The 26,732-nt window shown below is 40.1% G+C and overlaps 1 protein-coding gene across 2 annotated transcripts in view; it reads left to right on the top strand.

Annotated features, from left to right (window-relative positions):
• The window catches only part of LSAMP (limbic system associated membrane protein), a 701,079-nt gene that overhangs the window by 664,738 nt on the left and 9,609 nt on the right, over positions 1-26,732 (top strand). The window contains exons 6-7 of one of the 2 annotated variants that reach the window (XM_055568267.1): positions 299-447; positions 11,052-11,087. In XM_055568267.1, coding sequence (XP_055424242.1) covers positions 299-447; positions 11,052-11,087 — 185 coding nt within the window. The remainder of the gene's footprint in view (positions 1-298; positions 448-11,051; positions 11,088-26,732) is intronic. The other variant, XM_055568268.1, reaches the window with a different exon arrangement.

Genomic DNA, 26,732 nt, shown 5'->3' with positions numbered 1-26,732 from the left:
CCAGCCCCAAAGCACGCAGGTTACATGCACAGAGTGGGCAGTTTCCACCTGCATGTCTTTCTCGCCTGGAACAGAAACCAAAGCCCAGTGAAACTCATCCATTCCCGAGCTATCTCCATCAGTAGACTTTATTCTGATACTTTGGGACTGCGCCATTAAAATGAGGAATTGAGCAGGATCAACAGGCTCTAACTACTTCCTTTCGCTCCCTTTTCTTCAATTTAAAAGATGAAAAATAAATGACTACGCCAAATCTTCATAGTTGTTTCTCTTTACTCTTCTGTCTTTGAACCCTTAGGATAAATAGTGCCAATGGCCTTGAGATTAAGAGCACGGAGGGCCAGTCTTCCCTGACAGTGACCAATGTCACTGAGGAGCACTATGGCAACTATACATGCGTGGCTGCCAACAATCTGGGGATGACCAACGCCAGCCTCGTCCTTTTCAGTAAGTATGCCAAAGAGGGAGCCCACTTAGGAGAACCAAGTCGAAGTTTCTCCTGTGGAAAATCTGAACATCATTCCCTTACTATTAAATATAAACTTATGCAAAAATCAGAGTATCACCACTGAAACAAAACCACAAGTTCTCAATCCCTATCATAAGACAAAATTTACAAATGGAATACCTGCCCTCTCTAGTCCCTGACTTACTTGTGATAACTGCCTTGTTTCTTTGTCTGATTTTTTTAGTTTTTCTTTCCTGGTTGGTTAAACTGTAAGAATATTCATTCAACAAAAATCTCTCTGGTGATGGTCTCTTTAAGGAGCCTAGATGATGTAAGATCCTGGAAAGTGGATGGCTCTTTAAAAATGGCAGGCATGGGAGTGATTGAAGAAGCAGTATTCAGGGAGGATGGATAAGGTGCTGGGAGAAGGGAGAAGCTGGAGAAAGAAAGTGTATTTTTAACAACACAAGAGGTAGAGTGGAATGAATGATTAAAACATAAAATCTAAAGGAGGAGAAATGGTTGCAGAAAGGTTTCAGTATGACAGCAAGAAACATTATTTATCTGATAGATTTTTTGGAAGAGAAATAGGATGATGAGAGAGAGAAGCAAAGATTCTTCTGAAGACCAAAGAAGATCCTCAAGGCAGACTAAGGAAGGGCAAGTTGTTTTAAGTTACTGGAAACAGTAATTTCATAGGAAAGCCCACCTTCTAGTCATTCCCTTGAACAGCATGTTATAGTTAGATACCTGCCCCCCGACTTGTTGGCCTGGCAGCTATGAGCATATGAGCGTAGAATCAGATGCCTCCTGAAAAACAGAAGTATGATCCATGAGATCAGGGTAAATGAGGACAATTAGGATAGGAAAATGTTTATCAGGATAAGTAAAACAAACCAAAGAGTTAGTACATGCTGGACCAGAGAGTTCATTTGGCCAGAGAAAGTCCAACAAATTTATTATTATTATTATTATGAAATAACAAGCTACCAGAAGCTTTGTTGTTGTTGTTTCCTTCATGGGCTAAATTGGAAAATTTAGAAACACTAGGGCCAGGAGAAATGTCTTCATCTTGCTTTATTCAGTTTAGATAAGCCTTCAAGGAAAAGATATTTAAGAGAAGAATCAATTTAAGAGTTCCCTTGAAACATAATATTAAAGTCATTTTAAAACTGTTCAAGATCCAACTCCACTTACTAAAAAACAAACAAAACACCACTGCAAACTCTTCTGAATTTGACCTTCAGTTTCTCATCCATAACTCCCATTGACTTCAGTCTGTAAGTTTGATGGGATACAGGTGTGCTACAAATGCTGTGTCAATATGAAGTTTAAAATTCATATCCTTGTCTCCAAAGACCAAACCTCAGTGTTTTTGACTTAAGCTGGAGACATTGATATCTCAAAACATTTGAGAAGACATTTATTAAGAAATGTACTTACCTGTTTCATTCCTGACTAGGGATTCCATAAATAGAGGGGAAAGCAGCCTCAACTCTGAAACTTGAGATTCTGACAAATCTAAGGGGAGCTGATTAAGTAGAACAACATACAGATAACAAGAGGTTTTTAGGGGGATTGGAAAAGAGAAAATGGTATGATTGGATTAGTTAGAGAAAGTGAGCAACTATAAATTGGCATAAAAGTATCTTCTTCTCCCACTCAGAAGGACTGTGCTATGACATATTTCAAATAATAAATACAATGATACCTATAGACTGAGAAAGAGGAAGGGCAAGAAGGATAGAAAGATGGTGTAGGCTCCATGGTAGCCTATTTTACACAGGTATGAAAGAAAGAAAAAGAGGAAAAGAATCATTTGAAGAGGAGAAAAAGAGCACAGGCTAGGTCAAAGATAATAGAGATACCACTGGTAGTAATGAAAGGTCATCTCAAGCTCTAAAATACTATGGTTCTGTTCACAAAAGTCCACGTAAAGGACTCCACCCAGTAAGGTAAAGAAATATCAAGAATCTTACAGAATTTCTGCTTGTTAACTAAGAATCAAGAAATCGGGCAAGTGTATCATGGTCATATTGTCCTTGATGGTTTTGTAGAAGTCACCCTCATTATACATCTGAGAAGTGCACAGGGCTGTGGTTAATGTGCCACTTCCGGGGCACCCTCTGCAGGGCCGCCCACACAGGCACCTGCTCTGCACACAGACACCTGTCTCAGCATTTGGCCTGGAATTGATTTCCCATTTGATGGGAATGTTAGGAGGTGTAATCCTTATGGAAGAACAGATGCAAAAGGTCACTGAGCTTTGAGGTGAAAAGAAGCTATTAAAATTGCCAAACATTAGTAAATTTACAGTCCTGTTTTTTCGACCCAAGGCCCAAGTGTGAATATTTTAAGGGGAAAGCTCTGCTTCTTGTAGGAGGAATAGCAAGTCCACCATGCCCACCCTGCCACCCCAGTTTGGGTTTGGGAGATATGTTGTTAAAGCCTTCATCGCTGGATATTTTAGGAACATGACTCTATTGTAGCCAGTTCTGCACAGGCAAAAGAAACGTGGGGGTGGAGGAAGAGAGCACACAAGGAAAAGAAGACAAGGAAAAAGAGAGTACGTGTGTGAACATATTGCCCATTACTTAGATTCAAAGTAGACAGGTTTATTGGGAAGAAGGAAGACACTGCTGGTAGCAGTACTTTCCCACAGCACAAGGTCAGGAGGAGACAGATGCTTGGGAGGGTGGCCGCGGCCAGCCCCATGTGACAGACAGCATCATGTGGGCAGCAGGGTGCTCTGCTGACCCAGCCAGTCCAGAACAGACGAGGCAGCTGGTGAGCTGCGGCCAGCCAGAGGCAGCGGCAGGTAAATCTCGAGCCAGAACCCCTGAAGAGTTCACAATTATCCACCTTCACAGGTGCATCAGCATATTTTCCATGTCTACCACAGTGACGTGCGCTGACTGGGTATGCAGTGTCAGTTTGCGGTCACTGATATATCCACCACACACAGACATACACTTCTCCATACTCTATTCAAATACTGACCTCCAAAGGGGTCAAAATAATTGAACAAGAGGGCAAGAATACATTGTATTCATAGTAATTTTTTCTAAGCCAGTGGAATCATTCCTTTCTCATTTGTCTTGTCCTCCATTCATTCTAGTCTTCTTGTTTATTAAGGATCCATAATACCTTAGTCTATTTATCCAAGTAATGCCTTTGATAGCTTTGTCTTCATCCTGGGCAAAGTGTTACATTGTATTGCTTTTCTGAACACATTAATCCAGCAGTACAACATGGATGGACAAGGATTCAGCTCCTTAGCTTTTGTCAGATGTAGGAATATGCATCGTATGGGTGAAGACTGGGTCTGGTGGTGCCAAGAGATATTCTATTGCCAGCATATGTAAAATAACAGATCCCATGTATCCAAACTTGTGACTGCAAGATACCCACAAAGGGAAACTATCTTCTTTCAGTGCTTACATGGAGTTATTTTTAAAGAAATAACTAGGGAGGAAGAATAAGGGAGATGATTTTATCCATAATATAATGACTTCTTATCTAGCGAGTACATAGGACATACTGTGCACGTGCCAAACACCTAACATGTGTGATCTCGCTTAATCACCAGGAAAGATGATTTACTTTACCAGGCACTCACATTCCTCCATTCTACAAAGAGGTCAAATAATTAGTGTTACTAAATAAGACTTATGGGATTTAAACTCAGGTAACCTCCTTGCTTTTGAACTGTGGTGTTGGAGAAGACTCTTGAGAGTCCCTTGGACTGCAAGGAGATCCAACCAGTCCATCTTAAAGGAGATCAGTCCTGGGTGTTCATTGGAAGGACTGATGCTGAAGCTGAAACTCCAGTACTTTGGCCACCTCGTGCGAAGAGTTGACTCATTAGAGAAGACCCTGATGCTGGGAGGGATTGGGGGCAGGAAGAGAAGGGGACGATAGAGGATGAGATGGCTGGATGGCATCACTGACTCGATGGACATGAGTTTAAGTGAACTCCTGGAGTTGGTGATGGACAGGGAGGCCTGGCATGCTGTGATTCATGGGATCACAAAGAGTCGGACACGACTGAGCAACTGAACTGAACTGAACTGAACCTCCTTCCAGAGTCCAGGCTCCAGACTAACACATTATCTAGATGTGTATACATAGATGCTCAGAGGGCTCAACACCTTGTGCACACCAGCAGACCCCACAGAGACTGAACCAGACCTGCCTTTGAGTGTTTGAGTGTCTCCTGAGGAGGTACGGGTCAGCAGTGGCCTGCCACAGGGCCAGGGGCTCTGGGTGCATCAGACCTGGGTGTGGCATAAGCCCTCTTGGAGGAGACTGCCATTAACCCCACCATAGAGCCACCAGAATTTTCACAGGAATGGGGAGACAGACTCTTGGAGGGCACAAACAAAACCTTTGCACTCCAGGACCCAGGAGAAAGGAGCAGTGACCCCACAAGAGACTGACCCAGACTTGCCCGGGAGTGTCCAGGAGTCTCCGGTGGAGGCGTGGGTCAGTGATGGCCTGCTGCAGGGTCGGGGGCACTGAGTGAGGCAGTGCATCCACGGGACCTTTTGAAGGAGGTCACCATTATCTTCATTACCTCCACCATAGTTTGGTCTCAGGTCAACAACAGGGAGGGAACACAGCCCTGCCCTGAGTATAGCCCTACATATCACAAGACCCAGTTTCCCCCACAGTCATTCTCTCCCATCAGGAAGCTACCATAAGCCTCTTATCCTTATCCCACAGAAGGCAGACAGAATGAAAACCACAACCACAGAAAACTAATCAAGCTGGTCACATGGACCACAGCCTTGTCTAACTCAATGAAACTATGAGCCATGCTGTGTAGGGCCACCCAAGATGGATGGGTCATGGTGGAGAGCTCTGACAAAATGTGGTCCACTGGAGATGAGAATGGCAAACCATTTCAGTATTCTTGCCTTGAAGCCCCATGAACAGAATGAAAAGGCAAAAAGATAGGACACTGACAGATGATCTCCCCAGATCTGTAGGTCCCAATATGCTACTGGAGAAGAGTGGAGAAATAACTCCAGAAAAACTGAAGAGACAAAGCCAAAGTGAAAGCAATGCCCAGCTGGGGATGTGACTGGTGGTGGAAGTAAAGTCCAATGCTGTAAAGAACAATATTGCACAGGAACCTGGAATGTTAGGTCCATGAATCAAGGTAAATTGGAAGTGGTCAAACAGAAGATAACAAGAGTCAGTGAACTAAAATGGACCGGAATGGGCGAATTTAACTAAGATGACCATTATATCTATTACGGTGGGCATGAATCCTTTAGAAGAAATGGAGGAGCCCTCATAGTCAACAAAAGAGTCTGAAATGCAGCACTTGGGTGCAATCTCAAAAATAAAAGAATGATCTCTGTACATTTTCAAGGCAAACCATTCGGTATCAAAGTAATCAAAATCTATGCCCCAACAAGTAAAGCTGAAGAAGCTAAGGTTGAACAGTTCTATGAATACCTACAAAGCCTTCTGCTGCTGCTGCTGCTAAGTCGCTTCAGTCGTGTCCGACTCTGTGTAACTCCATAGATGGCAGCCCATCAGGCTCCACCGTCCCTGGGATTCTCCAGGCAAGAACACTGGAGTGGGTTGCCATTTCCTTCTCCAATGCATGAAAAAGTGAAAGTCAAGTCTCTCAGTCGTGTCCAACTCTTAGTGACCTCATGGACTGCAGCCTACCAGGCTCCTCCGTCCATGGGATTTTCTAGGCAAGAGTACTGGAGTGGGGTGCCATTGCCTTCTCCGACAAGGCCTTCTAGAACTAACACAAAAAAAGATGTCCTTTTCATTATACGGGACTGGAATGCAAAAGAAGGAAGTCAAGAGATACCTGGAGTATCAGGCAAATTTGGCCTTGGAGTACAAAATGAAGTAGGGCAAAGGCTAAAACAGTTTTGTGAAGAGAATGCACTGGTCATAGCAAACAACCTCTTCCAACAACACAAGAGATGACTCTACACATGGACATCACCAGATGGTCAACACCAAAATCATATTGATTATATTCTTTGCACCCAAAGATGGAGAAGTTCTATACAGTCAGCAAAAACAAGTACAGAAGCTGACTGTGGCTCAGATCATGAACTCCTTATTGCCAATTCAGACTGAAATTGAAGAAAATAGGGAACACCTCTAGACCATTCAGGTATGACCTAAATCAAATCCCTCACGATTATACAGTGTAAGTGACAAATAGGTTCAAGGGATTAAATCTGATAGAGTGCCTGAAGAACTATGGATGGAGGTTTGTGACATTGTACAGGAGGCAGTGATCGAGACCATCTCCAAGAAAAAGAAAGACACAATGGTTGTTTGAGGAGTCCTTACAAATAGCTGAGAAAAGAAGAGAAGCTAAAGGCAAAGGAGAAAAGGAAAGATACAAGCATCTGAATGCAGAGTTCCAAAGAATAGCACAGAGAGATAAGAAAGCCTTTCTCAGTGATCAATGCAAAGAAATAGAGGAAAACAATAGAATGGGAAAGACTCGAGATCTCTTTAAGAATATTAGAGATACCAAGGAAATATTTCATGCAAAGATGGGCACAATAAAGGACAGAAATGGTAGGGACCTAACAGAAGCAGAAGATATGAAGAAGAGGTGGCAAGAATACACAGAAGAACTATACAAAAAAGACCTTCATGACCCAGATAACTACAATGGTATGTATCACTCACCTAGAACCAGGCATCCTGGAATGTGAAGTCAAGTGAGCCTTAGGAAGCATCACTATGAACAAAGCTAGTGGAGGTGATGGAATTCTAGTTGAGCTCTTTCAAATCCTAAAAGGTGATGTTGTGAAAGTGCTACACTCAATATGCCAGCAAATTTGGAAAACTCAGCAGTGGCCACAGGACTGGAAAAGATCAGTTTTCATTCCAATCCCAAAGAAAGGCCATGCCAAAGAATGTTCCAACTACTGCGCAATTGCACTTATCTAACACACTAGCAAACTAATGCTCAAAATTCTCCAAGCCTGGCTTCAACAGTACATGAACCAAGAACTTCCAGATGTTCAAGTTGGATTTAGAAAAGGCAGAGGAACCAGAGATTAAATTGCCAACATCCATTGGATCATCTAGAAGGCAAGAGAATTCCAGAAAAACATTTACATCTGCTTTATTGACTATGCCAAAGCCTTTGACTGTGTGGTTCACAACAAATTATGGAAAATTCTTAAAGAGATGGTAATACCAGACCACCTGACCTGCCTCCTAAGAAGTCTGTATCCAGGTCAAGAAGCAACAGTTAGAACTGGACATGGAACAACAGACTGGTTCCAAATCAGGAAAAGAGTAAGTCAAGGTGTATATTGTCACCCTGTTTATTTAATTTATATTCAGAGCACATCATGCAAAATGCTGGGCTGGATGAAGCACAAGCTGGAATCAAGATTTCTGGGAGAAATGTCAATAACCTCAGATACACAGATGACACCACCCTAATGGCAGAAAGCAAAGAGGAACTGAAGACCCTCTTGTTGAAAGTTGGCTTAAAATTCAACATTCAGAAAACTAAGATCATGGCATCCAGTACCATCACTTCATGGCAAATAGATGAAGAAACAATGGAAACAGTGGAAGATTTTATGTTTTGGGGCTCCAAAATCACTGCAGATGGTGACTGCAGCCATGAAATTAAAAGATGCTTGCTCCTTGGAAGAAAAGCTATGACCAACCTAGACAGCATATTAAAAAGGAGAGACATTACTTCGCCGACAAAGGTCTGTCTAGTCAAAGCTATGGTTTTTTCCAGTAGTCATGTATGGATGTGAGAGTTGGACTGTAAAGAAACCTAAGTGCTGAAGAATTGATGATTTTGAACTGTGGTTTTAGAGAAGACTCTTGAGAGTCCTTTGGACTGCAAGGAAATAAAACCAGTCAATCCTGAAGGAAAGCAGTCCTGAATATTCATTAGAAGGACTGATGCTGAAGCTGAAACTCCAATACTTTGGCCACCTGATGTGAAGAACTGACTCATTAGAAAAGACCCTAATGCTGTGCAAAACTGAAGGCAGGAGGAGAAGGGGATGACAGAGGATGAGATGGTTGGATGGCATCACTGATTTGAGGGACATGAGTTTGAGCAAGTTCCAGGAGCTGGTGATGGACAAGTAAGCCTAGCATGCTGCAGTCCATGAGGTCGCAAAGAGTCAAACAAGACTGAGGGACTCAACTGAACTGAACTGATATAGGGAAAGTATTGGGAGATGTATCTTTTGTAGTTCAGAGATAAAATGGCATCTAATTTCTTCCTCCCTTTTTCACTAATGATGTCTTTTCACTGACTAGACACTGTTTTTTTTCTTCTCACCCAGGGGCAACGTTTCCAACACCTCCCACTCCTATTTTCCTTAACTCTCAGCAGCCTGGGTTTGCTACACTAGTGAGACTGTTGGCTTGTTTTTGGTACCTTGAGATTTTGAGCAGAGAGTCCAGCCTTATACTCAGCCTTTGACCCTTAGGAAGGGAGTATTCAACAGATTAAAGAAAGACTATTCTACTGATCAATTACCTTATATTTTAGAGAAATACATAGATTAGTAAAATATTTTGAGACTGAGTATAAAAGAATAAAAATACAAAGAAATCTACACTGAGCCAGTACCACATCAATGTATGGAAGTTTTAAAATTCTCTTTTTAATTAAAAAAAATCATTAACCTATGCTTGATTAAATTTCAAGTACCACCTAAGCAACCCATCCCTGGAGGGAACGCTTTAAATGAGAGCCTCCCTGCTTCTTTCGAAGCCATTTTACTATCTCTGGGGCCCCGTGTTTAAGTATACACCACTTGATGATGTTAGTTAAGACTTGGCAAAGCCTCTCAACCAGCTACTCTTGGATGAAATGAAAGTGAAATGATGTTGGAAGAATAAGGTTTAAAAAGTTGGGATGGGGAAGGATCTAAGGAAAGATAAGTCAGTAGGGAATTAAGAGAATGAGAATAACTAATGGGCCGTGATGGGGCTAAGATGATGATAACAGGGTGGAGCTGAGACGATAATGACAAGCTGGGAAACTTGAAGAGGTGAAGAGGAGGGTGGATGAGATGGTTTAGCAATATAAATGGTCTTGTTGAAATGAGAGCAGAGTGCATTTATCCAGCTGTGAACAGTGTGATGAGAAAATATTAAGCTGAATCATTTAAACAGGATGAATAATAATTGTAATAATAAAAATAAGATAGGATGTATAGAATATAATATGGAACAGTAGTCTCCAACTGCTCTATAAATGCTGAAAGCAGTTTAGCTATTTATTTTCAAAGCTGGAAACTTTAATACCAAGTAACTGGTGGAGGTTTAAAGCATTTTTCTCCTCCACACTTGTGGAACTAAGACACAATTGTTCACTGTGCTGTTATTGACCTGTTCCATCTTAATGCACTTACAGAACTTTGGCATTAAACCAAAACTTTCATCCAAGTTAGAGTAAAGCTCACTCTGCAAGGAGACTTGGTTTTCTTAGTGTCCATATGTACCAAGTGCCCAAATTTCAGCCAAAAATCTAGTCAGAATTTCTGAGCTTATGATATGAGATGGCAAACAGAACAGATGTGAATATGTAAATATGCTTTCCTTTTTATGGTTTAGACTGTTGTTAATTTTCATTTATCCCTGGTGTGTATCTAACCAAGCTGCTAGGAGGAATGTAGAAAAGCATTATGATTATACTTACATTATAGGGTTTGGGGGTACCAAGTAAAGCATCTTATCCTTAATGCAACATTCTCTCTCTCTGAAAGAGCCTCAGAGAAGAGTTTAATTAAACCTGGGTTTTAATGAGTCAGATAGAGGATACCTTAAAGCCTGAGCTCCTTCAGCATGTTCAGTTTACGGTTAGTAGCTTTGGGATGAAACTCGGAGAAACTCATAAGCTGAGACCCTTGTGTTTAAAAGAAAAGCATGTCTTACTACTCACTGGTAGTTGTCATCGAGCACATTTGACTTCAAACTTCAGATGAGATTGTGCTATCATAAGTGTGTGGGATTAAGGAAAAGACTAAAAATCAAATTGTATCATGGCAAGAAGCTTATATCCTAACATAACTCTTGTCCTGGCATCAGTAATGTGGAAGGAAAAATTTGAAGGAAAATCTGAATTAGTGTTTACCAAAATAAATTTTCCAGATGCTTGGCTAAAGCTGATATGAACAGGAGGGCTTAGAGGGAGGAAAGGAGCTGTTAGTTACCACAGGTTCATCCATCAGAAGTTAAAGAGCCCAGCACCAGGACCAAGATATATGCCCTGAATCTGATCACTACTAATTTAAACACTCCAAAAAGTCTCTAATCTTGGTGGGTTCTCCAGAGGAGGGTAGGATTCTATTTGTAAGGTTACCACAATAGGGTGTTATCCTCTACTCTAGCTAATTTTTTTTAAGGCTTTGGATTTAAAATTTTACTAACAGCTCTCTGATCATTTAGCACTGGCAGGAAGGACAGACAAATGCTGTATAGGAGATATGATCCCCTAGGTATGAAAACTCTTCTATTTTATAATTGTCCAAGTAGCTAAACATGAGTAAGATATATCTATATCTATTTATCGATCCATATAAATTCTCCATGATGCTTACTATTTTTTCCCCTTTAGAGCGTGTTTCACCCACAATCCCCCACCCCCTTCAAGGTCAGTATGGTTTTTATCATCATAGCTCTATTGCTGGGTCATTCTCCATCATCTGTAATGTTCAAAACACAAAAGGGATAAATACATTCACAAAATTCACATACACATACAAAAAGGAACTTTTTTTTTTTTTTTAATTTAAACCTTCAAAGAAAAGTCAGTCAATTGTCCTCACATGAATTGAAAGGCAGAAAACTGGTCTATACTTCAAGTTGGTCAGTAACTGGGGAGATAGTACTAAGCTAAGAAAGTGATTTTTTGTTCAATTAAAACATATTACAGGTAACTATGAACTTACATATTTGGAACACAGCTAGTTAAATTCTGTAGCTCATAAAAATATGAATCTTCTAACTGACCACCTTATACTATCCAAATCTGAAATCACTTGTATCACTTGTAGAAATGAATTTACCTATCACCAAAGGTTGAACTCAACCATATTATGAGGACATTTCTTTTTCTTAAAATTGTGGCTCATTTGGGGACTTTTCCTTTTAAACACAACTATTTTAGAAAACACAAATGAGAAAACAAGGTAGTCATTTGGTATTCTTTTTCACAGAACTTTCCACACACTCAAATTAAATTTTGCTTCCTACAGCACATTTAGATGCAAGTTACAGCCCCAACCTTCTAGCTTAAGGCTATTTAAAGGCAAATTGGCAAATAAAATTAAAACAATACAAAAATCTGAAATGAAACCAACCTACCATTGAAATTAAATTCCAGAAAAGTGATTTGCAAATAACACTCAAAGACCTGAGGAAAAAAAATGGAAAGTAGGCCATGCAGGGCCTCGTGCAGAGAAAATAAATCCAATTAAACAAGATTATCGTATACACTCTAAAGGAAATGTGCTCAGAATTAAAGGTTGGAAGCTGCTGTTTTCTAAGTTTGAAGATGGATCATGTTTCATTAACACTTGTCTAAACTAAAAATTAGGCCAGAAATGAGTGTAGATATGCAGAGTGTCAATAATGCAATGTGTTGCATATGCATATATTCACATATAGACAAACTTATTTTCATTATATTAGAAATGAGAATCGCAAGGTTTCAGGGATCAACTAGACAGCTTAATAAAAGAATTATTCTTAAATTTCAAGTAAGGTCCAAAATATTCTTAGAATTCTGTTGAATAAGATTCTACATTGATGAAATACGTTTTCTTCCCCAGCCACTAAAAATAAGACTGTTAAAATGTGTCTGTTTTTTTAGACATGACATGAGACTTAGTGTTCATGGGAAGTATCCCATTTTGAATTCCTGACATGCCGCAATTATTTTAAGACATTTATCTTCCACTGTTGCTGCAGAGATTGACACCATTTTATCATGTTGCCATCTTGCAAGTATCTTGATGTGACAAACATGCACATACACATTTGTCCCAATGGACAACATTCTCAAAGAGGTCGTGCTCCATCCGAGACGAGCTTTGTACAGTGTCACTAGGACTCAAGGTATCCTTTATGAGAACAGTTCTGCAGCCCCAAAGCCAAATATTTTTATCTGATTACTCTTTATGATACATATAACATTGAACAAAATGAAGCCACACACTGTTCACAAAGTAACAGTGTTTGATATTGAAAAACAGTCTGGACCAGGATGGAGCTTGTGGGATTTTGTTGAACTTGATATATTCCCACAAACGGAATTGCTGATTGGAGAATGACCCTAGTTTGATTTTGCGTTGTAGATAGACCGTAGATATAGCTTCTTTAGATCCAATAGTTTTAGAGAATATAGTTTCTCTTACTACTAATACTTAGGGCTTCTGCTGGTAGAAATTGAAAAGCTGTTCATGGAGACTTGGGGTAGCTGGTGAGAGAGGTGGTTATAGAAAGTACCCTCTTAAGTTTTCTATGTCTCATAAGGACTTTTAATTTCTAGAATCAAATCTGTTCCCCCCTCCTCTTTCCAATCAAGATGGCAGCCCATGTGAAATGCAGTTTCCTATGGAAAAAAATACTAACACACAGGATCCTTAATCTTTGGTGCCCCTTGAGTACTGAAGTCTCTAAGAAAAGAAGACTGCTTCACTGTGGTCATAGCTCTAGGACAAGACACCTTCATTTCATTAAATATCCTATGTTGTCATCATCTATGTGGAATCCTACCTTCCCACCCTAAAGTGTGAAGATGTCTTGAAGCAGATGGTTGATGCAAATGGCTTGAAGGATTTTGAGCCAATTAATTTCCTTAAGGTGTTTTGAAAGTAGGATAAAGTCCCAAAGCTTCTTTCTGTCCTCCCGTCATAAAAAAAAAGAACTTTCCCTCCTACTTTCCAGTAACAGAAACATATGTTTAATTTCAGCTGCTTCATTGTTAATATCTCTCATTGGAGGGTCTCCCCTCCTTACCCCCACTCTACATGGCTCATCAAGCTGACTGGGGATAAACAGCAGAGTCACAGCAGGAATGCAGTCCTAAACCCCTTCAAGCTGTGATTAAACAAAAACAAGGCTCAATAAATCAAATGTATTTCCCTTGGGTTCCCTTCATCATATAACTTGATTTTCTGCAGTGATAATAATAATACTGGAATTACACCAAAGAATAATTTGTATTGTCTGCAGCCAATCAGAAATTTTCAAATTTCCTTTCCTCTTATACCAGAAACAAACAACAAAAAACCCAAAAATCAGGGTGCTTCCCTGCTCCTTAATTTAAGAGACACATATAAATAAATAAAACAAATAGTGTTCCATTTTTGATCTGTTTCTGATAGGTGTTTTTCCCATTAATTTTAATTTAGGCTTATTTATTCTGAAATGAGTCCTGAATTGCATATATTTGCATAACTATCCTTGACTATATCACTGCAGAAAATCCACTGAATTGTAAAATGAGGAAAGAGCCAACTCTAAATATCTGAGGGAGCGTTCCTCACTTTGTTAGTCTCAAATCATTTCCTGAGGGCTCTGAATACTGAGACATGGTAACCGGGCTCCCATCTCCTCCCCATCAACTCGCTTGGGAACAGCCCCTCGTGACGGACATGAACCAGACAGGCTCTCACCTTTAGAAGGACCGCAGGCGCAGAGTGAGGTGAGGAAACCAGCCTCAGGAAGTTAAAAATAAAGGGAAAGAAGAGAAAAGGCCAAGGACAAACCACCATTGTTGTGTGTTTATCACCCTCAAGTGAAGAATTCCCGTGAGCTCAAGGCTCTCTGGTCGTAATCGCTGCCACTTAAAAAAAAAAAAAAAATTAATAACCCTAGAATCTGTCTCCTCTGTTTGCCTCCCATCTGATTATTTATCCCAAGTGAACAGCCTTTCCATTCACTAACCCCACGTGGCGAGCGGGTTTGGGAAATGTTGAGATTATCTTCCAAGTTCAGGCACTGCATTGGGTTTGTTCACAGCTGCTTGCCATTCCGTTCCTGTTTTTCCATTGATAAAACGCATTGCACATGGCTGGGTTTGCATGATTAATACAGCTGTCTAAAGCTCACTCTGAAAACAAAACAACCCCCCCTCCCAAATTAAAGTTTAAAAAAAAATTAAAATCCAGCCCACAAACAAACCAGGCTTGTAGAAATCTGCAGTCCGCCTGGTCTGCTTCCTCCCACAGGGAGACCAGTGTTGGCTCAGGGCAGGCCTGGCATCAGAACAGCCAGATTCTGTATCCAGAAAGAGGAAGAGATGGACCTACCCTCACCCAGCACTCCCAGGAATGGGTTCTCAAGTCAGACCACTGGCATGGAAGAAAAACTGGGGGAAAAATCCTCCAAAGATCCCAGGCTGTGAGGGTGCCTGGACCACCCCTACAGCTTCATTTATTTTCTGTAGGATATTTTCCCAGGTATTGAAGACAGATGCTTCTTTTCAGCTCCTTATTATAACAGCTGTGTCACCTTGTCTAGTAATAACAGTAATAATAATAATAATCGTTAACATAGTGGAATTCTCATGTAGCAATAGAATTCTAAGAGCTTTGGCATGTACTAATCCAATTAATCCCCACACCCCTAAGAAACTAACATGCACCTTCTCCCACACTTTTAACCATCAAATTCCACCCAAATTTCAGTCTACTCCTTGTTGCACCCAGGCACATGTATAAACTCTAGCACATTATAAATAGACATTATGTATGCATTCATGTTCATTAGATATGTATTAGATATATCTGTCTAATGAATTTTAAACACTCATCTAATTTATTTTATGTATTATAATGCTTATAATAAACAATACAGTTGCCTTAATATCCATACACCTTTACAAAGTTCATTCCAGACCCACTCAACACATAGAGATTTGAAAGCTTAGTCGTTAAAAAACATGAGCAGAGCTATCTGGCATCAGGACATCTAATTTCACACACTTATTCAGGCTGATTTACATACACACCTCTATTAATCATGGATAATTACTAGCATTGTTCTCTTTAATTTAGTTTTTCCAACTGTGAAATGGGAAAGAAATTATATTTTTCATGCCTACAAACTCAAAGTGGTGTTTTAAATAATATGTAAAAGAGAGCTTCAAGTTCCTCAAAAGAATGCTTATTGAATTCAAAATAATCCTATTCAGATACACATTTGTCTTATACTTTTTAAAGATGCACTTGTATCGAGTATTACGTTGCCTAGATATTAATTTGATAAAACTTGGTTTGGCTTCATTATGTGCTTGTGCATAGTCACTCAATCGTGTCCAACTCTTTGCGACCCCATGGACTGTAGCCCTCCAGGCTCCTCTGTTCATGGGATTCTCCAGGCAAGAATACTGGAGTGGGCAGCCATTCTCTTCTCCAGGGGATCTTCCTGACTCAGGGATTGACCCCAGGTCTACTTCATTGCACGCGGATTCTTTACCATCTGAGCCACCAGGGAAACCCTTGGCTTTGTTATAGATGGCTGTATTTTGGATTCTAGGGGTGTCTGAAATACCCACACTGTTAACAGTTTAAATACAGAAGTATCCTAAGGCCAAAGTATACTTTTCATTATTTTTCAACACTGTCATAACGCTCCACTTCAGAGGAGCCACGGTTACACAGTTCTCTACTGTGAGGCACACACTTGCAGGGGATGCCCGATTGGGCATTAGCACCTGTCAGACTAGTCCATAATGATCAATCTAAAAAACCTGCCCTTTTTTTTCTGGTCAAAGGTGTAAAGCATGTCCTAGGAAAGGCTTCAGTGTTTAAGTGCATTGCTCCTTTCCCACTAGCCAATGGAAATAAGGGCCTTGATTTTATTGACAGAACTTAGGTAGCCATGTCAACACGAATTTACAGTAGAATCACAAGCCCTGATTAATTCACATGAAGATAACTGAGAGTTGACATGAATATCTGACAACAATCCCCTGACTCCTTTCACGGGAACAAAAGTCTAACTTCCTCCTGGTTTATCTCAAGGGGGATAGTTTGGCCAATACTTCACCTAGAATCAATACTTTACCCACCAATTCAGTGACTTAGACTCAACTGTAACAGGTGGGCCACACCACCAATTTGGACTGATTGTAACATGCACTTCTCTCTGTTGAATCCACTTCTTGTTTTGCTCTTCTACTGTTTCATTCTTCCTTTTGCCATTTCCTAAGAAGTTCTTATTCTCTCCTCATAAAAGTTTTCTAGCCAGAATAATTCTGAATTTATTCATGCTCTTATTTAAAAGTTCAAAAGAAGCTTGGAAATCTTAACCTCTCTTAGAATTTACATTTAGCTTCAAGTGAAATGGCTAAAAATCCTATAGCATCAATTTAAAGGTAGGAGAATTTTTAGTACTGGGACTCTTTCCTAATGCCTTTTCCTGTTTTCCTAGTCTGGATCTGCCTGCATCAGGCAGCCTTTCATGGTGATCCCCGTACTTAAACTTTGCTGTGCTATTTAGATTTCTATAGCCAGCAGGGACTTAAAGATGAATATACATAATTTTTGAAAATGCAAGCTCCCACTAAATTTTAATTTGATGGAAATATTTCTCTTCTATGAGCTTTATGAGAAAAAATATCTTTCAAAGTAACAATTACATGTGGGGATTAAGTTTAAGTAATTGACAGTCTTGTCTTTTTAATTAAAAGGAATAAAGCTGCCTAAGAAGAGCTCAAAGAGATTTGCAGCAAAAAATACTGGCTTGCTGCCCCAAAGGGTGACAAGACCAGGATCTTGAATGGACAGAAAATGTTTATACAGGTCCCTTTGGTCTTTGGAGAGCACCTCCAGGGGAGCTCACCCTGGTGTTTGCATCAAGTGTGACATTTAGCAGGTGGGTAGTGATGTGCTGGGAACTTCCAGTACATCACTATCAAAAGGTACCAAAAGGTACCAAAAGGTAGCTCAGACAGTAAAGAATTTGCCTGCAATGTAGGAGACCTGGGTTCAGTCCCTCAGCTGAAGGTTAAATAGCCATGTACTTTGAGGAGAGTTGCTGAGTGTAGCCAAGATGATGGTCCTTTCTTTGGAAGTTTTGCTCTAGGTTCAGAGAAAAGATCAAGAGTCCTTAAAGGAAGTGGCACTATTTAAGAGTCAAAAAGATGTATGTATATGTGTAATTGATTCCCTTGTACAATATAAACTAACACAACATTGCAAAGCAACTATGCTACAATAAAAATAAAAAAAAATAATAATAAGTAGAAAGTTTCAAAGGAAAAAAAGTCAAGAAAGAACACATATTCTTCCAAGAATTCAATCATCAGTAAAGTCTTGGCTCCTGACAAATTTCATAGGATAGCCCCGCAAAACTATAATCTTTCATTTTAGTCTGCCCCTTGGCTCCCTCTTTTTCTTTTTCACCTGAAATTCTTATTTTTGTTATCTGTATTTCTTGATCTTCTTTTTCTCTACATTTTCCACCATAATTCACCTTGCATTTTTTATACACTCTCTCTTTGACATCCTTCAAACAAAACCAAAGAAAAGGTTTTGATGGTGTTAGCATTCAATTCTTGACACTGGATACCACCCAGGGAAGCACCACAAAGCCATTATCCCATCTATCTGGAGAGGCTAGATACACATGAACCTTCACAAGAACCTCCCTTTTACAGTCACTCTGTCCCCACAATGGTCTTTAATCACCACAAGTCATTTGTAGGCATTAAATTAAACAAGCACTGCCATAGGGGAAAAATCCCCCAGCTTAAGAGGTCCCACCTTACATCTCCCCTTGTACACTGCTGTGAAGAAACACACCTGCCAAGTCAGGACACAGCGTGGCATAATGAGTTTGGAATTCCAATTTAAAGTGTTCATTTGTACCCAGATATATGATGGGAGTAGGCAGACCACTCACTAGGACTCCACCGAGAATCGTCAGCTTATATCCACTGCAAATCAGTAGGAGGAGAGACCTTACAAGTCATTTATCATGCTTCATAATTGGACCCTGGGGACCTGAACACTGCCATAGTTTATTGCACTATTTTACTCATCACAATGCTGGTTGTAAAATAAAATGCTTCCCACGTTTCTGTAACACATATGAACGTTTTAATGGCTGGACATTACCACTAACAGAGTATCTTTGCTATAAATCACAGCTATCAGTCCACTCTACTTTATCTGCCCCATACTCACAATGGAGATTCTTCTGTTTTAACCACTTACCTTCCAAACCTTGTAGTTCCAGTATGACTTTTCTTTTTTAACTACTTAAGAGAATCTTGCTTGGGGCAACCGTAGCATCCTGTGGTTTAAAAAAAAACAAAACAGATAACTGTGCCTTGACTGAGTACCCATCCCGTGCACCATCCCATCCTCTGTAGCCCTCAGGACACTGAGCATCCCCACCCATGTGCTATGTTGGAAAGTTGCTTGGCCATTCTGAAGTGCTTTCTCAATTGTACATGTGAATGTTTGGAGGGCAGAAATGACTAAGGGAAAAAAGGAACGCAAGAAAAGCAGTAGCTTTCACTTCTCTTTGTTGAATCACAACTTAGAGAGTAACTTGGGAGATGTGTTCTCGTCCCTGGAGTTCCTGAACACAGGTAAGTTCATTGTGGAAGGTTGTTTACTTCATGTCACAGTGCTGAAATAGACGGCATGCTCTCACCCACTGGAGGTTGGTCTTCCCATCTGTCATTAAACGAATGCGTCACTTTCTATTCTGTCTTTAAATGTACTCTCCACTTGCCTTCGCTCTGTGAAGTTCCTTTTTTTTCTATTCATGTTTCCTTTTCATCTGATTTTCAACCATTAGGAACACCAGAAAGAAACCTCATTCTTGGTGGGCAGTGAAAACTAGTTTCTGGCCCAGACGAAGTTTATTTGACAATACACAGTATTTTGGTTACACTATCCATTCCTTCAAAAAAAAAAAAAAAAGTACCATCCTAGTACTTTCTTTGTCAAGCTCTAGCTCCGAGCTAGATACTTGGGAAGGGCTGTGAAAAGAAGCCGGACACGACCTCCACAATAATAGACCTTACAGACCTGCCAGGGCAGTAGTTGTTGATGAGCAGTTACGAGAAAGTTTGCTAAGTTGAGGAGACCTGTGTGGTCTATGGAGAACTCAGCACAGGGACATCTTAGCTAACCTGGACCAGTCAGTTCTCTGACCAGTGAAAGTGAAGTTTAAAATTAAGGCAGAAAGAAGAGAAGGGAGAAAGGAGCAGAACATCCCAGGATTGAAGAGGATTAGAATCCAGAGACAGCTCAACAATAGTGTCTAAATAATTTTTTAAATATGGGGGGAAAACCCACATTTTTTTCCTAATAGTTTCTTACTTTTCCTCATTTGCATCTAGCCTGTTTAAAAACAAAAGAAATGTGATAAATCAGTGGAGTTAGAAGAGATGGGCATTACCACCTGTTACACATTTAAGATAAGAAAGAACAGCTGTCAACCTGACTACTGTGGGCATGTGTGGATAGGGTATACTATGTGGTAGGTGGTGTTACAGACGTGAGTTTTCTGGAGGATGCTGAGAGCCATTCTCTATCAGAGCATCTAGAGAAAGCTTTCAGCCTCTCAACAAGGAGGTTTGACAGTAGGCTTTTAAGTTAGTTGTAGGGATGGTCAGGTCAGTTGGAGCCATCTGTGTTTTCCAGGAGCTGCTTGCTCTAGAACCTGGAGGTGTATTATGTTTCAAGTCAGTGACACAGCAGGAATTACAGATAAATCCCTGAGGGGTCCTGGCGCTCCCAGTAGTAAAGGCACTGCCAAGGTTCTAAAGCAGAACCGCCTTCACCAAGTTCTCTGCCCTGCAGCAGTCAGTGCTATAGACGCAGGCTCTGGGGTAACTCTGAGCGTACCACTGTTTTTTAATCCCTTATCTTCTTATTTGTGAGAGCCTTAAAATCCCAGGAAATCTCACAAATGCACTTATCTCCGCATTCAAATTCCACAGCGAGTTACCTTGTTTCATGGTATTTGAATGTTTTTGGTTTCAAACATATGAAATGAAAACACATATTACACGGATTAAGGCCAGTCTTGAATCCCTTAGAATTTAAATCTAAAATGTATTCTGAAACGGATCTGCAATTGACAATTTAGAGCATGGAAACAGAGGGAGAAAACCAGACAGGAGGCAAATCTCTAGAGACCTACACAAACCTGTACTTTTAAAATCCTTTTTTAGCCAGTCAAATACATGAAGGCACAGAAGGCTTCCAAATGTACATGAAATTATGTCTTTTCAACTATAATCTACTTTGCCCCAACAATAAGTAGATTCGGGGCTAGGAAGTAGCTCTTTATGAAATTGGATGACTGTTCTTTCATTCCAGTGAGGACCAAATGCCAGGATTTTACCCACAGGTGCAATGGCTGTGTTATAGGCACAGGAGATACGCATTTGTTTCTTCTTTAAGGCAAAAAGTTCGTTTCTGGCCCTAATAACTTACTGATTCAAAAAAATTTACTTCTGGAGTTTTTCTATCTTATATGTATTTTTAGGTGGAGTGACCCAGGGAAATTCCTTTATTAAACTTACCCCATTGGGCATTCTCTAACATTTTAATTCACTGATTATTAAAAATTAAACCTCTCAGACTAAATAAGAAACCTGCAGGATTTGAGCAGGCTGACTTGCTTTAAGAGACTTAATGAAACCCTTCCTTTATGCTGGGAGTGCTTAGTGATCCTGTACTTTCTGGAACAGTCCGTATCACCATCGAGCAGAGCCTATAGCAGTTAAAGTCAATTCATGTACCTGTACTTACTCCACAGAGCAATTACTTCAAGCGTGCAGTCAGAAGGACCTCATAAACCCATATAATACATATTTTATTGCATTGTCATTTCATGCTGTAAAGACAATGTTCCTTATAGAAATTAGACCTCACCTATCTAAGCTTCTCTTTAGTTTCACTAATACCAGCCAACTAAAAAGTGGCGGGGCAAATTCAGTCTCCTTGTAATGATGTCAACTCAAAGCTAAAGAATCAGAAATTTATTATTTTCTTTTCCCCAGATTTAGGGGATTATTTTCTTTACCCCAGACTTGTTTTTATAAATAGCTTTCCATTCTGATAATAAATGTTATGCATTTTCATTATGGAAGAATTTGAAAATATATGAAACTATAAAGAAGAAAATAAAGATTATATATAATCTCTCTCCTCAGAGATAACACCATTAATATAATAGAAACAAATGTTTTGTCTGAATCTTTGAGCTGTCGGTGTATTATAACATATTCGAGTGAAAACACCTGACCCGTTCTCTGCGTTCTGCCCCTCTGAGGCTGGCCTAGCCCTGTGTCTTGCTCAAGGTCACAGAACAGTCAGGTTCAGGAGTCCCTGCCCCAGGCCACTGCCCACTCCACAGGGACCAGCACACCCTCCGCTCTTCCCGGTCCTGAGTCAAACCTGACTCACCCTACAAGACATTTCCACTGAATCACCTCCAGGGTTTCCAGTAAGAGTCCCCCTTACCTAACCTCCTACTTTCTCTCTCTAAATTGGGGTATAAGACAAAGTTATCTTCTTTTTAATGAGATGAACTTTTATTTTAAAAATATTTTCTCCGATTCTCTTTCGTATAGAACATAGTGGAGGGTTGGTCCACTAATTGATGAGAATAAGGAATGATTCTCAATTATTTTATTATATAATGAGACATTGTATCCACATTCATTTTTCTCAATTATTCTATTATATAATGAGACATTATATCAACATTCATTTTGATTTGGATATACTCATTCATTCAACACTGAATTATCACCAGAATATCCAGGGTGGCAAAAAGCTTGATACATCATTCATGTCTCTGACTCATTTTGAAACAGCATCAGACTATCTGAAGTCCATTCCTGGTCATGATCAATGATCAGAAGCCCCTAGGAGTATTTAAAAGTGAAGTGTAGGAGTCTTTTCTGACCCAAATCTAGCTAAGGGGGAGGCCAACTTGACTTCTCAAATATTGATGACATGCTGAGCTAAGACTTTAGTTTCCCCAGCCAGTTTGGCATATTTCCCTAGTTGTCAGGATAGTGACTGGCCTATGAACTAGGTCAGAAAACAGCTACAACCTTAAGGTTGAGGATTAGACCTATTTCTCTATGTTGGCTTTTCCTCCAGAACCAGACCTAGAATGATCACTGAGATTCTCAGAGAACATTACTCTATAAATATTAGGCATTAAAGTTTATACAATATGGATATAGTACAAAAAAGAAAATTAAAACTCTAACAATCCAAATAGAAACCACAGACATGTTTTTTTCTATGTCAAAAGGAAAAATAATAATAATTCTAGTAAGTAGAAGCTGCTAATCCCTAAAGCCTCCAAATAGAGCGGAGAAACCATTGAGAAAGAAATTAACAACTTTCAGAGTGTGGCTTTGAAAATTGAATTAATAAAAATGTCCCCCTTTTAAGCCAATATAATAGGAAAGGTTTTATTTTTTTAAATATTGGCAAAAAAAAAAAAAAAAAGAGAGCACAAAAACACATAAATTCCCATGGAGGACACTTAGAGATGTTATGCTTCAGGTCCTCAGCCTCAGTGAAGGAGGAAGTGGCACAGGGAATATTCTTAAATGTTTATTTTATTAAACTTCTTAATGATTTTAACTCCATCCCTCTCTCACTTTCCCCAGACAATTGGAAGATAGATCCCCTGTTGAATTCGGACCTTCCCTTTCTGCTGAACATACATCCTTATTCATTCTGATACAGGAAACAAAAAAAAATCCAGTTAGTTAAGTCTGCTAATATGTTATTTTCAAAACCCAGGGCTCATCAGAAAGCTTAAAAAGAGTTGTGCCATATGCAACAGAGAACGTTTCTTTGTTCCAGTGACTGTGGCAGGTTGAAAAGTGAGCCATTTATGTTCAAGTAAATACCCTGGAATTAGAGCAACTGTGCAAACAATATAAACCCTCAAACTCTATATATCCTACCTGTGGACTGGAATGAATGCTTATAAGCAGAGGATTAGAGGTAAGCTGTCAGAGCACTAAAAATCAATTCTTCTCCTCATGGGTTTGTTGTACCCTCACCTCCTCTCCCAGATAGAATTCAAAGAAGGCGAAATGCGGTAACTCTTCATAAATATAGATACAGAACTTTCCTCAGGTAGTGAGAGAGTCGGACCCAACTGAGCGACTTCACTTTCACTTTTCACTTTCACGCACTGGAGAAGGAAATGGCAACCCACTCCAGTATTCTTGCCTGGAAAATCCCAGGGATGGGGGAGCCTGGTGGGTTGTCGTCTATGGGGTCACACAGAGTCGGACACGACTGAAGCGACTTAGCAGCAGCAGCAGCAGCAGTGACGGAGTTACCAAACTGTAAACTCTAGAGCTTCCAATGAAGCATCTCTTGCCTTCACAACACTCACTTTAATGGCAAGAGACCTAGTCCTACCGCATAGTGACAGATGAAAGGTAAGAAGAAATCTTCCGGACTTTGAAACAAAAAAAAAAGCTTGGGTTTTTGTTTTCTAAGGTTTAAATTTCATGAGGATATTCATAAATAAAGCTCGGTCCTCCAGAAAATTTTCTACCTGCCAGGGATTTGGAGACTAATGAAAGAACCTCCTGCGGCTGCTGCTGCTAAGTCGCTTCAGTCGTGTCTGACTCTGTGCGACCCCATAGATGGAAGCCAACCAGGCTCCCCCGTCCCTGGGATTCTCCAGGCAAGAACAGTGGAGTGGGTTGCCATTTCCTTCTCCAATGTATGAAAGTGAAAAGTGAAAGTGAAGTCGCTCAGCTGTGTCCGACTCTTCGAGACCCCATGGACTGCAGCCTGCCAGGCTCCGCCTCCCATGTGATTTTCCAGGCCGAGTACTGGAGTTAGGGTGTCATTGCCTTCTCTGAAGAACCTCCTCGCCCCTTATTATTCTTTAAATGACTGTGAATTCCCAACAGTCATTTTGCCTTTGTGTTAAAGCATGGTGGTTTCAAAGAATAATATTTCCCCCTACCTAGAATTTTAGAGGGCAGCTCTTAAGGTATTGATGGATTAATTCACTCAGTTACTCATTCATTTATTCATTTATGTACTCAGACACTTAATCACCCAATCTATTGAATACAGACTCTGTGCTGAAGAAGTAGTGAGGCCGAGGCTACATTAGTGAACAAGGAAGACGTCCTGCCGATGAGCAGGGCCCAGTCAGCAGTTTTTGACGCTGTGTGTGCTGTGTGCTAAGTCGCTTCAGTCGTGTCTGACTCTTTGCGACCCCATGGACAACAGGCTTCTCCGTCCATGGGATTTTCTAGGCAAGCATACCGGAATGTGTTGCCATGCCCTCCTCAGGGGATCTTCCCCACCCAGGAACTGAACTTGTGTCTCTCTTGTCTCCTGAATTGGCAGGCAGGTTCTTTATGACTAGTACCACCTGGGACATTTGCCTAATACAGCTGGTTGTAAAGAATCTGAAAGTCTAAAGTCAAAGACAGATTGGCATAAATAAATTTATCAAGGCACTTGCCTTTTCTAGTATTAAATTCTTTTCCCCACTGCTGCCTCCTACACCCTCATCAGGAGCTGAGATCTAAGCATATGACAATAATGTATTCACAGAATTTTAGAACTTTCTTTGTACTTGAACCCCCTAAAATTTTGTCCATTGTACTGCTGCTGTAGATTTATCCTTTTATTTCATTGTTCAGACTGGCACTACCATGCTTACTTGTTAAGTCTATTTGCTGAAGCAAAATTGACGTGTGGGGAGAAGTCTTCAGGAGAGGCATAAAAATGGTAGGTGTCAGATATATTCTAATGAGTATATCCAGGAATCCCTACAGAATTGGTATCCCTGGCAAGGCAGTTTTACTCAAGAACTTGAGAGCGCCTTCATGTTGGAAAAGAAAGAATTATTGTCAGTTGTTAAGGACCAAGAGTTTTTTTGTTTTTTGTTTTTTGTTTTTTTTGATCTGTAATAGGAAAGACTCCTTTTGAAAATAACAAAGATAATTTTTCTCACTACTGCCACCTGGTGGACAAAGGTAATTACTTTAGACGACGCAAAGGAACATGTTTAGTATTACCGCAAGATGGCAGCATACAACCAACTTTTCAAAGAGCCCTCCTCAAAAATGTTCAAAATTTTGCTCCTCAAAAGAGAACGGTCTACTCCAACAGTAGTGGATGAATAAGACATAATAATACAAAATAAAAGTTACATTCTCTTTTTTCTAAATACAAATGGAATTCCAAGCCTTAAGATCGTTGGTATTTCACAAACTATGTCATTCATTGCCATAGGGAAGACTTCCTAGACTTTTAACTGGCAGTTTGCTTTTTAAAGATAACTTAAACAAGAGTATATTTTTTATCTGATTTTTTAAAATATTTTCTTCATAGAATGTAAAGTTTGAGCAATGTTTTTGAATTCTTTTGTTAAATTATTTTTAATCAACTAGTAAGGCAGTGTCTGTTCCCATTTAGGACATTCAGACTTTTGCTCAAGTCCGTTCCCTTTACTGGTTAACCTATTGCTAGTTTTCTCCTGACCAAAATGCTCCCTAATCAGTCTGCTTCGTTATCACCTCAGTGTGCTAGAATCTTGTTTTGTTCATCCGTAGTGCTATAGATTTAAAAAAAAAAATTTTTTTTTGAAACAGTACTGCCATGGCTGACTTTGAAGATCTGTTTTTCTCTTTTTCCACAAAACTTTTCCTGACAGTCTCCTCTGTAAGCGATTTTTACCATAAATCTGACAACAACAACTCTTATTTATTGAGCAATTAGCATGTGTCTGGCAGCATTCCAAGCAGAGTGTGATAATTATCTAAGTGATTGAACAAAGCTGTTGTTGTTTAGTCACTAGGTCTTGTTGATCTCTTTTTCAACGCCATGGCCTGTAGCCCGACAGGCTCCTCTGTCCATGGGATTTCCCAGGCAGGAATACTGGAGTGAGTTGCCATTTTCTTCTCCAGGGGATCCTGCCAACCCAGGGATTGAACCTGGGTCTCCTGCATTGACAGGCAGATTCTTTATCATTGAGCCACCAGGGAAGCCCCAGAACAAACTTACAGGAAGCTTTTAATTAAACTGACTTTACAGTTGATGAAACTGAGGCAAAAAGAAATGAAGTGATAATTTCTAGTTAAGCAGAACTGTTGGTGTCCCTGCCTGCCCAGGTTCTTGAACAACTGCTTGGAATTATTCTATGAGACCTGGGATGGACCATGGGAAACCTAAGGGGTTCTTTGCATGAAGATGATCCCATCAGGAAATCTAAACCCCTTAGGGTGAAGAGCATCACTCTGTGACCC

Source organism: Bubalus kerabau, chromosome 2 (genome assembly GCF_029407905.1).
Source record: "Bubalus kerabau isolate K-KA32 ecotype Philippines breed swamp buffalo chromosome 2, PCC_UOA_SB_1v2, whole genome shotgun sequence".
Taxonomy (NCBI): Eukaryota; Metazoa; Chordata; class Mammalia; order Artiodactyla; family Bovidae; genus Bubalus; species Bubalus kerabau.
The sequence above is the reverse complement of the archived record's forward strand: the minus strand, read 5'-3'. Positions and strand labels throughout refer to the sequence as shown.